The sequence below is a fragment of the Syngnathus leptorhynchus genome, chromosome 1 (genome assembly GCF_054491065.1).
Source record: "Syngnathus leptorhynchus isolate UIUO chromosome 1, UIUO_Slep, whole genome shotgun sequence".
NCBI lineage: Eukaryota > Metazoa > Chordata > Actinopteri > Syngnathiformes > Syngnathidae > Syngnathus > Syngnathus leptorhynchus.
In genome coordinates, this window is record NC_141195.1 from 25,367,212 (window position 1) to 25,381,306 (window position 14,095).

The 14,095-nt window shown below is 49.4% G+C and overlaps 1 protein-coding gene and 1 non-coding gene across 2 annotated transcripts; one reads left to right on the plus strand and one right to left on the minus strand.

Annotated features, from left to right (window-relative positions):
* The first annotated feature begins 6 nt into the window (after positions 1-6).
* On the plus strand, positions 7-13,924 carry LOC147063046 (CLIP-associating protein 1-B-like). Its single transcript, XM_085906057.1, has 39 exons — positions 7-276; positions 942-1,359; positions 2,973-3,051; positions 3,133-3,236; positions 3,317-3,408; positions 3,552-3,627; positions 3,727-3,824; positions 3,901-3,971; positions 5,153-5,278; positions 5,355-5,431; positions 5,498-5,590; positions 5,656-5,801; positions 5,880-6,015; positions 6,108-6,178; positions 6,326-6,385; positions 6,844-6,921; positions 6,993-7,160; positions 7,251-7,297; positions 7,391-7,588; positions 7,744-7,839; positions 7,906-8,085; positions 8,365-8,469; positions 8,744-8,841; positions 8,942-8,965; positions 9,206-9,438; positions 9,547-9,610; positions 9,804-9,967; positions 10,048-10,270; positions 10,441-10,530; positions 10,724-10,867; positions 10,946-11,052; positions 11,144-11,291; positions 11,365-11,548; positions 11,616-11,669; positions 11,736-11,944; positions 12,051-12,179; positions 12,238-12,444; positions 12,518-12,634; positions 12,697-13,924. The coding sequence occupies exons 2-39, from the start codon at positions 1,147-1,149 to the stop codon at positions 12,778-12,780; spliced, it is 4,593 nt and encodes a 1,530-aa protein (XP_085762183.1). The 5' UTR covers positions 7-276; positions 942-1,146; the 3' UTR covers positions 12,781-13,924.
* On the minus strand, positions 2,176-2,305 carry LOC147063047 (U4atac minor spliceosomal RNA). Its single transcript, XR_015068182.1, has one exon. It is a non-coding gene; the product is annotated as a U4atac minor spliceosomal RNA (small nuclear RNA).
* Positions 13,925-14,095: the final 171 nt, after the last annotated feature.

Consider the following 14,095-nt stretch of genomic DNA (forward strand, 5'->3'; position numbering starts at 1 on the left):
AGTCGGCCGGCCGGCCAGATCTGGCCACTAGGTGTCGCCCTTCTGCAGCATTCCTGGCAGCTACTTTTCCTACGGCACACGAGGCAGGCCAAACTTTTATATTTGCCTGGCAAATGGCTATTTTGTTCCGTCTAACTGCCTTTAACTACGGAATAATAACGCTTTAGAAGACATGTTAATCGTTTGATTATTCTTTGCCTATGAGTCAAAAGATGTGACTGGCTGCGATTTGAATGAACGGAAGCAGCGTCGCCACTTGTGACTTTGGTCCATCCGGTGAGTGGGTACATTTCTAGAGTGTTACTGTATTCATTTATAATTCATATCCACGCTACGCCGCATAATTATGTGAGTAATTCACGCCGCGTATCTAACTAAAATGGAACTAAGCGAATGGTGACTTGCGCCACTTCAGCCCCGAGGCTGCGTACGGTGCTTAGCTGCTTTGCTAGCAGGGAAGCTAGCGGCTAAACAAACTATCCGAGACAAGTAACGGTGGCGCAAGTACTTGAATGATCCTGTTAACTCTCAAAAGAACTAATTCATAAGTTCACCCCGAAAGTCACGAGCAGCCAAACTTGTATTCAAGGCCATATTATGTGGATTGTATGGAGAATTCCTACACAAAGCAAATCCCTTGTGTAGGTTAAGAAATTACAAATAAAATGACATTTTAATATTAAAATCACACACATTTCAAATCACACATGTGAAGAACAAAAATATTGACCATGTATTTGATTTATTAAAAAAATCAACTAACTACAACAGCTGTAAAATGTAATTATGAAAACAGATTTAAATGTAAAGGGAGTTTGAACACATATCAAGTGCTCATGTATTATGATGAGTTTTTGTTTTTAAAAAAATCCCGTTTTAATGGACGTTACTTCATTCACGAACTTCACTTCAGTTTTGGTTTTCTTCCTGTGCTCAAGCAGAATCACACAGGAAAGCGAATTGGACCAACAAGTGGAGGATTATGGCATTCACGGGGACTCTGCCAGTAACGCCAGCTGCCTCCTTAAAACCGTAACTGGCTTAAAAACACGACAGAGAGACTCGTCAGCTATCAGGACTTTGTTGGACTGAACGCGGGAAGAGGAGCTCGCTGGAAGTTGGCGTGCGCTCGTCCGTTCCCCTCCGATGGCTGAGGAGGAGGAGGAGGTGATGGCCCCGGAATATTTGCTGCAGCAGGTGATGCTCAAGGACCTGAGCAAGAGGCTGCAGGCGGGCCAGGAGATGGTGGAGCTGATCCTGCAAGAGGACAAATGTCCAGATCTTGAGCAGGACCAGGGGACCCTGGACAGAATGGTGGAGGCGTTGGCCAGCTCTTGGGTCAACTCCAGTCACTTCAAGGTCAGTTTCTCCACACTTGAATCTACATCAGATTGACATTCTTAAATAGATTCCATTGTCCTGCTTGTCATTACAAGTGGCTGACATTGACCGATAAAGAGAGCCACGTTATTTGTCGTCAATAAGTTCCAATCTTAGACGGCACAGTGAATTGGAATAAGTGACGTGTACCATTCGTGAGAAGAACGATGAAACGCCAGTCCTAGATGAATTTGGGCTAATGGTGGTGATAAATTAAGCTCACAGCCACCAGAGAGAGCCTTGTCCCCTTTGCAGCTTCAAAATTGGGAACACTGGCCGTGTGTGTGCGCATGTATTTGACAAGGCGTGCAAGAATTAAGCATGCTGACACTCCCTGCCCATAGAGGCAACTCAAAAGTTGCCAGTCGATGTTGTTGTTGTTATTCGACATTTTTTATTTATAATGGTCGCTAGAGGCAAGCCGAGTGTATTTATTTATTATTTCTCCATCCAAAGTGCTCCAAAGAGGCAAAGAAAGGATGATTCAAAAACCAGATAAATTAACAATCAACCCCACACAAAAGCGACAAGTGAAAACAGAATAAATGGAAGAAACTGAACTACTATTTTTAATTTATAAAATGGCAGCCAGTGGATCAACGTTTTCAGGCTGGCGACCCGAAAGGTCAAAAGGCGTCACGGACTAATCAGAAGTCTTGACTACATCAGAAGTGCCACGAAAGAGTCGAATAGGTGTTGGCTATATTTATGAGATAGTGCAGTTCTCTGGTCTACCGGCAGGTGGCTGTCTTACTGACGTTTTAAGTTTTTTTCATGCACGTTAAGTGTGCAGGAGTTTCCAAAAATTGCACCAGAACCCAAATCTAGGACTCGGGAGGTGCGTAAGTGTTGTGTTATGGTGTCAGCAGGGATACTCTCACTACACGTTCATTGAGTCTCCCGTTCACCCCATGACGAGGACGGATGCGCGTGCGCGGACCCGACAGGAGACTAATGCAATGTGGGCAAAGTCATCACTCACGGTTTTTTGATGACGTCATGCCCAACTTCACTTTTTGGTGCTTGGAGACTACAAGATACGCCAATGATATTGTGTTTGTAAGAAACAAGCGTTCATTGCTGACCGCACTGTTCTATAAGTCCAGGTTTTATATTGTTACCCACAATGCCGTGCAGCTTTCATCTCGTTTGCGCTTCTGCCCTCTAGCGGTGGTATTTTAGATGCATTTTATGGGATGGGCTTACTCCACTAAAAAGAGAAAAGCAAAATTTCTCACTGAAATAATACACAATATCACAATAAAATAGTTGAAATTTGTATGTACAAATATATACAATAGTAAGTTTGTAGATGAATAAAGTACTTGTGTGTTTAACCATAACCAAAGTGGACAAAAGACCAAAATGTCAGTCAGTCTATACAGGCCATAATGGAGCATTTAAGCGCTTTTGTCCATTGTTTAACAAAAACGAGATCAAAAATATAACCACAGTTTGTCATTGTCAATAATAAAGTAATCAATAAGAATCAGCTCTTGTACTGATGCCGTGAATGAATATTAATGTCTTGTGTGTTTTAGTCATTCAAGGGGTGTTTTTTTTTTTTTTTTGTGCTAATGTGTGTGTATTAGGTGGTTTTGTTGGGGATGGACCTTCTGTCTGCATTAGTCAGCAGACTGCAGGAAAAATTCAGGACACAGGTTGGAACAGGTGAGCTTTTTGACATTTTGAAACATTTTAGAAATAAAACTACAAGTCACGTGTGTGAACATCATATTATTTTTCTTTCAGTTCTTCCCAGTTTAATAGATCGTCTGGGAGATGCCAAGGATCAAGTGCGTGACCAGGACCAAGCACTTCTACTTAAAATCATGGACCAGGCCGCCAACCCACAGGTGAGGGGGAAATAATATTTGCATGCACGTAGTAGAATGTCATTTTTGAAGATGAATTCCTTTTATTTCTGCCACCTCAGTATGTTTGGGAGCGCATGATAGGAGGCTTCAAACATAAGAACAACCGAACTCGAGAAGGACTCTGCCTTTGTCTCATCTCCACTTTAAATGTGTAAGCTTGGAACTTTTCCTTGTCTTAAGCATTTCGTTTGAATTGTCTTTTACCAATTAAAATGGAGTTAAAATCCTTTTCATACTTTTGAAAACGTTCTCGTTTCTATTTATATTGTCTCTTTTTTTCACAATTGTTTTCAGGTTTGGTTCGCAGAGCCTGACACTTAGCAAAATAGTTCCTCACATTTGTAATCTCCTGGGAGATCCCACAAGTCAGGTACAACATGCCTTTCCTCTGAAAATATTTTGTCCTTGCCTTCTGCCCCATATTTATTCCATACTGTGACATAATATTGTGACTCCAATTATTTGTTAGGTGCGCGATGGAGCCATGAGCTGTCTGGTTGAGATCTACCGCCACGTCGGTGAGCGAGTGAGGATCGACCTGGGAAAGAAGGGCCTTCCTCAGTCACGGTGTGATTCCATACGCCACACGCCCACGCTTCGTTCACAGCGGCCCATTAACAAGCAGGTCACGTTTTTTTTCCAGGTTGAATGTCATCTTTAGTAAATTTGATGAGGTCCAAAGGTCGGGGAACATGGTCCTGTCACCTGTGTCAGGTAGGATTTAATAATCTATGTTTGCTCTTTTTTTGGGGTGGAAGTCATTTCTCTTCATTGCAATGTTCCTGATTTGTCTTGAAACATAAAGAGGACGGGTGGAGATTGTGATTGCTTTGATAATGCCTGGCGGAGACGTGATCAAATAGTGTTGGGGGATTTGTGAGCGTTTGAATGAACGCGTCACAGTTTAGTAACAGCGCCCCTTGCTGGTCGTTTGCGGTAAATTCAGGGCGTTGCCATTCATCCTCTTTCAGGAGAGAGAGACTTGTGGGATTTGACTTTCTTTGTCATCATCATGGCTTTTTCCAGCATGTGTTGTGATGGCTGCTGACACACTCTCGCTCTCCATCCTCCTCCTCCTTCCCTGAAGCGCACACACAATGGCCGCCCCTCTGTTTGGCTCCACCCACAAGCGAATCTCGCGTTCATACATCCCCCATTGTCCCCACCCACACTTCCTGCTCTCTCCATCACCAACCACGCCGCCGTGCGTGTTTGCCGAGGTCGGCGTGTGGTCTCCATGTGTTGCTCGGGAATAACGACTTCAATATGAGAGGGCGGGGGCCGAGCGGGCTGACTCCATTTCCCCCCCAGAGATGAAAGGACCGCGGAGGACCGCCGGACCACCTGACTGTCGGCATGCTGAGGAAACTGGTCTGCAGGCGGATCTGTTCCTGTGAGCGCTTCCTCTTGATTGCCAAGAGAGGCAAATTAGGAATGATGACTGCTGATAGATGATAAAGGATGTGATGAAGTCTGGCTCTCATAGACAGAGTACTGTGTGTGGCTGGCTGATTTCTTTTTTATTTTTTTTCAACATTGTAAAGCATACTGTGTAGTTTTGGACACCATTGGAGGAGCCTCCCCATCTTTGTGCTCTGGCTGACAATTCAGGAAAGGAAGAGAGCAGTTGTGTGTTTGAGTGTCAGCATGTCGGGCGGAGTTCCATAAAATCGCTTGTGTTTGCTGACCTTTGTTAGTCACGTTTGTGGTCTGTCCTCCAAATGAGTTTGTCATCTCCGGTGACAGTAGACTGATTGTTGTGATTGAGGCCGGAGGAATGTGCTTGTCCTCTTGCTTGTGGTCATTTTCACTGGAAATGCAGACAGGGCACGCCTGCCCACGCCACATTGTTGAGATGCACGCAACTGACTTTTCACCTTTCCCGCCTGCCCCAGATAAAAACTCTGAGGATGTCGATTCGCTGGACGGCGGCTGCTCTTCGTCCTCATCCAAAGGAGAATTGTTGGCCGGGAGGAAGATGGGCGCGGGTTCGTTGCGACGCCCCGTCTCCAAATCAGCAGGTCAGTGCTCTCTTTTTTTCCACTGAGACGAAAATCGATGAGGTCATCGCGTCAACTGTGATTTTGTCGGTCGCAGGGCGAGATGGGTCCGCTGCCGGCGGGGTGGACGAGGCTGACTTCATTCAGGCCTTTGACGATGTTCCCACTATGCAGGTTCGTTCCAGTCGAGACTTTCTATACGTTTGGTCACCTGACCGCATGTTCTCGTCGCTCCGTCAGATTTACTCCAACAGGGAGGTGGAGGAAGCCATGGTCAAAATTCGAGACGTGCTCTCTGATGACAAGCGTGACTGGGAGCTCCGAGTCGCAGCGGTAAGTGGTCATTTTCGGAGTCCGTGTGGTCGAGCGCGCTTCACGGCCTGGTCGGACCCTTTCAGCTGAAGAAGGTGCGCTCGCTGATGTTGGCCGGAGCGGCGGAGTTTGACGGCTTCCCGCAGCAGCTGCGGCTCCTGGAGTCGGCCTTCGTCCTGTCAGCCAAGGATCTGCGTTCGCAGGTGGTTCGGGAAGCCTGTATCACTCTGGGGTATGACCACCTCAAATCTTCATGTACTTGACACAAAAGTTCCCGTTCAGTCAAGTCTAAGTCGCTGGTCTTCCGCAGACACCTGTCCTCAGTGCTCGGCAGCCGCTTTGATCACGCCGCCGAGGCCATCATGCCGAGTCTCCTGAACCTGGTCCCCAATAGTGCCAAAGTCATGGCCACCTCCGGTGTGGCCGCCATCCGCCTCATCCTAAAAGTACTTCAGCGCTTTTTGAAAATGTTTTTTTTTATTTTTTTTTCCCAAATGAGCGCAACATAGCACTAATGTACTGAATGTGTGTGTTGCAGCACACACACTACCCTCGTCTGATCCCTATCATCACCAGCAACTGCATCTCCAAGTCTGTGGCTGTCAGAAGGTTAGTTGAAAGGATTACATTTGTCTTTGTCACTTTAGAAATGTTTACATTTTGTCTTTCTTTACATTCTATATGTATATTGTTATTATTTTAATGTTTGGAATGAATCCTATGTAATAAATCATTTGTTGTGTGTGTGTGTTACAGGCGATGCTATGACTTCTTGGACCTGCAACTGAAGGAGTGGCACACAAACTCTCTGGAGAGGTCAGGAAACATGAGCGATTTGTGATGACGAGAGAGGGCACATGACGCGAAGCTTCATCCATAGTTTGGCTTTTAGTCTCCTCGATCGATTATTAAGTGACAAAATAACACGCAGATGAATTATTAAAGTAACCGTTAGTTGCAGAGTGACAATGCTACCGAGTGAAAGTGCTGACATCGGCGAGGGGAGGGGGTTATTCTTTCAAGGTAACATGACACTAAATCTGGCAGGGGGGCTGCCTGTGTAAAAGACACATTGTATTTCTGCATGGCTGCCGCCATCACTGCCGCTTGGGAGAAATGTGAGCTGAACCTCCATACCAGGGGAGCTCTGGAGTTGTCTGTGTGTGTGTGTGTGTGTGTGTGTGTGTGTGTGTGTGTGTGTGTGTGTGTGTGTGTGTGTGTGTGTGTCCTGGAGAGTCGTTCACGCAGCTATGTGTTGACGTGTGACCCGGCAGGCACGTCGCCGTCTTAATGGAAACTCTAAAGAAAGGCATTCACGACGCAGACGCTGAGGTGCGCTCCGTGGCCAGGAAGTAAGTGTTTTGTTTTCATCACTGTTGACTTGGAGTCCCAAAATGACGTCTGGCGGCGGGCCTCCCCGCAGGTGTTACTGGAACTTCCAAAGCCACTTCAGTCGGGAGGCGGAGCAACTGTTCCAGCGCTTGGAGTCGTCTTATCAAAAGGCTTTGCAGGCTCACTTGCGGAGCGGCGATACTTTGATGTCACTTCCTCCATCTGATCATTCGTCATCCTCCTCACAAGAGAGCCTGAAGTGAGATCTTTCAAGTTCAATTCAATGCAGCTCTTCCTCGTTGTGTCTTTTCACAAAGGGCCCGTTTTGCTTCGTCTTTGCCGTTTCTAGTCGAACTTTGTCTCCGAGAAGCAACGCTGGAAGAAACGTGGCCAAACGTAAGAGCGTGATCTCCTTTCAACCTAATCGCAAACTGACTTTTCCAGCCCACATCAAGTAGTTTCAATTTTTTTTTTTTTTTTTTTTTTTAGCCAAAGCGTCCAAATCCTCTCGACCCCCCACCGGCACCTCCTCCCCCGGCACCCTCCAACGTTCTTGCAGCGACGTGGACGTCAACGCGGCAGCCAGCGCCCGCACCCGGATGCCCACGGTGGCCTCGGCGGTGCAAGCTACGCCTTCGTCCTTTAGCTCCGCCTCCGCTCTGCCTCCCGGATCTTACGCTTCGCTCGGTGAGTGGTCCGGTCCACCCGCCGATTAACCCCCTTACTGTATGTGTCTCCCCTGGGCTCTCTTGCCGGTCAGACAGTTTGTTAAAGCAGATGCTAAGCTACGTGCGTTGGGAGGCCGATTCCGGTCTCAGTATTCCTCTCTTCGGGCTTTCTAGGTCGCGTCCGAACGCAGAAGACCGGCACGGCAAAGCGTCCGTCGGTGCCCGACGGTCGGGGCCGCAGCAGAGGGAAAGTGGTCTCGCAGTCCCAACGTAAGGAAGCTGAAATGAGACAACGGCGCCGTCGACTTGTCACTCATCTGAACTTCCTCGCTTTAGCCGGCAGCAGGTCCGGTTCCCCGGGACGAATACTGGGCTCTACCCACGGCAGGATGGTCAGGGTGGCCGTGGGCAACTCTCCCGCCTCCGCCAGCAGCGGGCTGAGTAACAGTCGGCGCCCGCGAGGCCACCGCAGCCAGGGCTGCAGTCGAGAGACCAGCCCCAGCAGATCCAGCTCTGGTAAGGACTGCTTACAAATCATCTCGGCGCCAAATGGCATCAGATATTAGCTTCATTGGATTTAGTCTCTGGTTGAGGGCAAAAGATACTTGTTGTTCCTTCCCGTCCAGTTAACACTCTCTTTCTTGTCTGGCATGACTAACGCTCCCCGCATAGCTCAACGTGCTTAAGAGCCGATGCTTGCTGCTAAAACTCTCGCCCTGCGCTTCTGTCTGTCTGTCTGTCTGTCTGTCCGCTCGCCTGCCTGTCTGTCTGTCCGTGTGTGTCTCACCACTCCAGCACGGAGCCGAATCCCTCGTCTCAGTATGAGTCAGGGCTGCAGCCGCGAAACCAGTCGCGAGAGCAGCCGTGACACCAGCCCCTCCAGGGGTTTCTCCCCCCTGGGTGAGTAAGCGCTCGCTCACATTGGTGACCCCGTCCGCCCGCCCGCAAATACTACCGTTGCTAAATGTCTCTCCTGAACATTTCTCTTCTTTGTCCCGGTCGTTTTATTTCCTGCATGCCTCTGGTTGGATCTCATCTTTTGCTTCAGTGTGTGAAACGCCGATAAATCGCTCAAATGAAATTGGCGTTAATCTCTGATCCGCTCCAGCAATTCGTACTTATCCAGTTTGTCTTCGTCGCACTTGCTGCCAATTTTTCTCTCTTTCTCCGTCAGACCGTCTGTCTCACCAGGCTCGGATCTCGGCCTCCGTCAATGCCATGAGGATTCTCAACACGGGCACCGAGGTGGAAGCGGCGGTCGCCGATGCTCTGGTGAGAAGCCTTTCGGAAAAAAATGCGCCGTTTCTTGGAATCGATTACGTCCTACGTCAGAAAAATTGATTGCCTCCCTCCTGGACTTTGTACATTTCAGCTCTTAGGAGACTCGAGGAGTAAGGTACAAGTGCTGATGTGTGCATGAGCATGAAACATTGTCATCCATCATATGATGTCAATCAGATCATGGATCTGTCATTGAGTGACTTTGTGTTTTCAGTCGCCCCTCGCTAACAACCCGGCCCGGTCCTAATACGATAGCTGGCCATATTTCTCACCGCATGAGAAGCGCGACTAAGTTCGGAACGGATGGCAGCAGCAGCAGCAGCAGCATCAATTTGTGTGACTCTTCTTTCTGCAGCAGCGCTCAGTGCGCCGCCACTTTGAATCGCCGGGTATGTTCTCCGACGACGACGCCAACAGCGACGCCTCCAGCGCCTGTTCGGAACGTTCGTACGGCTCCCGCAACGGCGCCGTGCGCCATACCGACGACGTGGCTGAAATCCTCAACCGCTGCGCCAGCGCCAATTGGTCGGAGAGAAAGGAGGGCCTGCTGGGATTGCAGAACGTGCTGAGGAGCCATATTATGCTCAGGTTAGGAACTTCAAAGGCAGGCTTCTAAAAAAAAAAAAAACGCAACAAGCTCGATGATCTCACTTCCTGCGTTTTCTACCATCCAACCCAAACCCGTCTGTGTCTCAGTCGCGTGGAGCTGAAAAGACTCTGCGAGATCTTCACCAGGATGTTTGCAGATCCTCACAGCAAGGTCAGGCGCATGAAATACAAACTGTCCATCCCGGTCATGGTGGCAGATCTTGTTTAACAACTAACTTGTCATTTTCTGTTGGCATGGCTCCTCACTTGTGTGGACTCACCAGAGAGTAAGTGTTTGCTCTTCCATCACTCGCTCACTCGATGAAACGCTGATCTTTGTCCTGTAACGTGTTGCCCCCGCTCAGGTCTTCAGCATGTTCCTGGAGACTCTGGTGGACTTCATTGTTCTGCACCGGGAAGATTTGCTCGACTGGCTTTTCATCCTACTCACCCAGCTTCTGAAGAAAATGGGAGCTGACCTCCTGGGCTCCGTTCAGGCCAAAGTTCAAAAGGCGCTGGATGTCACCTGGTGCGGAGAAGACGCTATTGGAATGGAAATGAGTCGGCACAGGTGAATGAGACGCTTCCCTTGTTTGTCTCCTCCTCTAGTGAATCCTTCCCGTACGAGCAGCAGTTCAACATCCTGATGCGCTTCATCGTGGATCAGACCCAGACGCCCAACTTGAAGGTGAAGGTGGCCATTCTGCGCTACATCGAGGCGCTAGCCCGGCGGATGGACCCGGCCGACTTTGTCAACACCAGCGAGACGCGCCTGGCCGTCTCGCGCATCATCACGTGGACCACTGAACCCAAAAGTTCCGATGTCCGCAAGGTAGGCCCGTTTGGATATGGCCGTCCTCTTTGCATTCCCCACATTTTTCAGTTTCTTCTCCATTCTCCATACATATTTCTTTTGTTCTAGTTTGGTTGCACGCTTTTGTTTGTTTTCACATCTGTATTTGTTTCCGCAATCAGCATTTATTTCATTCAACAAACCCCCAGACCCTTCATAACTGGGAGGATTTGTCAGGGCGAGCCGGCACCGTGGCCTCTCTGCCTGGAGAGGGCAACCTGGAGGAGAGGTGCAAGCAGGTAGAAAACCAGCATGACATGTTTACATCTGGAGCTGAGCTCTGCTTCTCATTTTGATTTCTGATCAATTTCCATGGGGATTTTTTGGAAAGGTATAAATAAATCATTTCCCATGGAAAGTTCCCAAGACTTTTTGCAACCGGGCTCCAGCTTTGACTTTGTGCAAGCTCTCAAAAAGCGTGCTTGCGTGCAGGCCGCCCAAGTGGTGCTCATCGCCCTGTTTGAGCTCAACACGCCCGAGTTCACCATGCTCCTCGGCGCTTTGCCCAAAACCTTCCAAGATGGGACCACCAAGCTGTTACACAACCACCTGAGGAGCACCAGCGGCATCGCCATGGTAACGCCCTCCCTCCCTCCCTCCCGCCACACGCAAATGCATATTTCAGTTTTCCTGAGAGGCGCGTGTTTTGCTCAGGCGTCTCCCGGCAGCTCGGCGGGTCGAACGACTCCGCGCCAGTCGAGCAGCCGCAGCAGCCCGCTGACATCTCCCACCACCTACTCGCAAGGGGGGCTTTCTCCCAGGTACATTTTCCCATCTGCCAAATATTTTGCAAGCTCGAATCGTCGCTTCCAAATCCGATCTTGTCATCCATTGCAACGTTCCCTTCCGCAGCATGCTGGAGTGCGATAGTGAGAACCTGAACTCTGAAGAGATCTACAGTTCCCTGCGCGGCGTCACCGAGGCCATCCAGAACTTCAGCTTCCGTAGCCAAGAAGAGCACATGGAGCTGTACAAGCGAGACGGAATGCGGGACCTCGGGGTGACTGGCCGCCGTTCATCTCGTTCTTCTCCGCTGATGCCAATCATCTATTTATTTCTGTTTTCTTCCATAGGTCGAAGGCGGTTCTCCTTCGCCCTCTGACCTCAAACTTTACGGTGATACGACGGAGGCCGGGCGAACAGCTCTGGACAACAAGACGTCATTACTGAACACCCCTTCGCCACGCTCGTTCGCGCCGCAGCGTTTCCGAGAATACAACCCGCACAACTACGACAGCATGGAGCTGCGGCTCAACGGTGCGTCACTAGCCACTTGAGAAAAAATGGTACCAGACTAAAATGCATCTCCTGTGGTCACCTGCAGGACGCCAGCACGAGTCTGTCAAAAACAAGATCCAGAACCCCAGAAATCTCCCAGGTAGACGCATCTCGTAAACAAACGTCCGAGTGACAGACACGGCGCTGACGGCGCGATCTCTGGCAGGAGTGACCGAGCAGCTGGTGGGAGAGCTGCTGAAGGAGCTGTCGCAGGGCCCGGCGGGCGAGCGTGCCGCCGAGGAGCGCGGCGTCGAGGAACGCCGCGCCACCCTGCTGGAGCTGCTCAAGGTGGCACGGGAGGACGTGCAGGTGGTTTGGGACGAGCACTTCAAGACCATGTTGCTGCTTCTCCTGGAGATGCTGGGAGACAAAGACGTAAGATAAAATGACAACATCGAAGCCGACCAACCACTTTTGAGTCGAGTGGCAGCGGCCCCGGGCGCCTTTGTGCCATTTTCATTTGGGACTCATTTGGGCTCAGCACATGATCCGGGCCCTGTCCTTGAGAGTCCTGAAGGAGATCCTGAGAAACCAACCGGGTCGCTTCAAGAACTACGCCGAACTCACCATAATGAAGACACTGGAGGCTCATAAAGACTCGCACAAGGAGGTGAGCACAAACGGCGTTCCGTCGGGACGAGCGAGTGATGGCATCCGTTGCGTCCAAGGTGGTGCGCGCGTCAGAGGAGGCGGCGTCCACGCTGGCCTGCTCCATCCAGCCGGAGCAGTGCATCAAGGTGCTTTGCCCCATCGTGCAGACGGCCGACTATCCCATCAACTTGGCCGCCATCAAGATGCAGACCAGGGCCGTGGAACGCATCGCCAAGGAGCCCTTGCTTCAGCTGCTGCACGACATCATTCCGGGTTTACTGCAGGTGAAGCAACGCGCCTCAATCTTCTCGGCCGTCTGGCTTCCTTCCGTGCCTTGAATGCGCTTTGCCGGCGCAGGGCTACGACGACACGGAAAGCAGCGTGAGGAAGGCCAGCGTCTTCTGCCTCGTGGCCATCTACGCCGTGATCGGCGAGGAGCTCAAGCCCTTCCTGTCTCAGCTCACCGGTAGCAAGGTAATTCCCCTCGCGGCAAGCCGTGGGCTGCTCTCAACCTGCGCTGATGTTTCCTTTGACAGATGAAACTGCTCAACCTGTACATCAAGAGGGCCCAGACCTCCACCAGCAATAGCAGCAGCTCCTCCGACATCTCTTCCTACTAACCTGCTTTGAACACCTTCACCCCGCCATTTTGATATTCATTCTGCCTGCTATCACACAGAAAAAAAATCAGCCGTGAGCTTGATGGAAGCAGAAGATGAGAGGCCCACGTGGCCGAGCAAAAGTCCCCAGGAGCTGCCCCCCCCCGCTGAAGAGTTCTTGGACCATGAGAGCAAGGCATATGTCTTCCTGAAGCTGATTTGCCTCGTTGCAGCAGAGGATCACTTGGCTGGCCAATGATTTGAAGCTTACGGCAATTTGGATTCCAGCGGTACATCTTGACACGGTGAAACCATATTTGTTGAGGGGAGGGGAAAAAAAACAAAAAAACATTCCGCGCTTCCACAAATAACTAAACAAGACACTCAAGTGTCCTCGAGATTCTCTTGTGAAAAATCGTTGCGCACGTCTTTTCATTTTGCTTTCTGTAAGAAAAAAACAAATCTCGGCAACACACCTAAAAATGTATTACGAATGAACTTGTTGTATTCCACTACTTCAAATTCGACCATCTTCTGCAGTGCCGTCCCGAGCTTAGCGGTCCTTAGCGGAATAGTCCAGTTACTGTTGAACCACTAAGTTCAGACCACTGTAAATGTTTTGGAAAAAAAATAGAAGGTCAATATCACTAAAGCTGTTCTGAAAGGAACTTTGAAATATGTGAGGTAGACAATCAGTGGAAAAGCCTGGACCTTGAGCCAGCCTGTGCAGGGAGGTCATTGTGATGTGAAAATGAAACACTCATTTGGAGAATGAAGACAAAAACTGACCTTTTCAAAACACTGACACTTTCATATTTCCAGGGACCCAATCATTTGCTTTCAAATGAGATGCCCATTTTTAAAGTGAGGGACGGGCCGCCGCGCTTTCCACGGCCTCGTTTGAATGTTCCATTTTCACTGTCATCTTCTACGCGTGCCTTTAGTTAGACGCCTCTTTTCCTACAGTTGAACAAAGTCCGCCTTGGAGAAACATGAAGTTTGCGAGTAAAGACAACCAACCTGTTAGTATGTCGCTGATGAATTCCTTTGCACCTACACGCATGCTTCTACCCGTCACACATGACTATATTTATATTCCGCAGACTACGATTGCAAGTATTTGTTACATCACAAGTGAGACTTAAATAAAATATCAGACTTGTCATTGTGCCTTTCCTTTTCTTATTCAATCAGTCAGCAATGATTGCGTTCCACCGGCAGATGGCGCTTGGAGCAATGTAACGAACGGACTTGGATCTTTTTTTATGTGTGATTCTTGATGATAGCATACCTGTTTTACTCATGTTTACATTGGTCAAACAATTTCGAAATTGAT

Bases quoted from the DNA above. Each gene is read 5' to 3' on its own strand.
- LOC147063046 (XM_085906057.1), top strand. From the start codon at position 1,147: ATGGCTGAGGAGGAGGAGGAGGTGATGGCCCCGGAATATTTGCTGCAG. The intron at 5,802-5,879 runs GTATGACCACCT...GGTCTTCCGCAG, and splicing joins GAAGCCTGTATCACTCTGGG to ACACCTGTCCTCAGTGCTCG. The intron at 12,180-12,237 runs GTGAGCACAAAC...GTTGCGTCCAAG, and splicing joins ATAAAGACTCGCACAAGGAG to GTGGTGCGCGCGTCAGAGGA.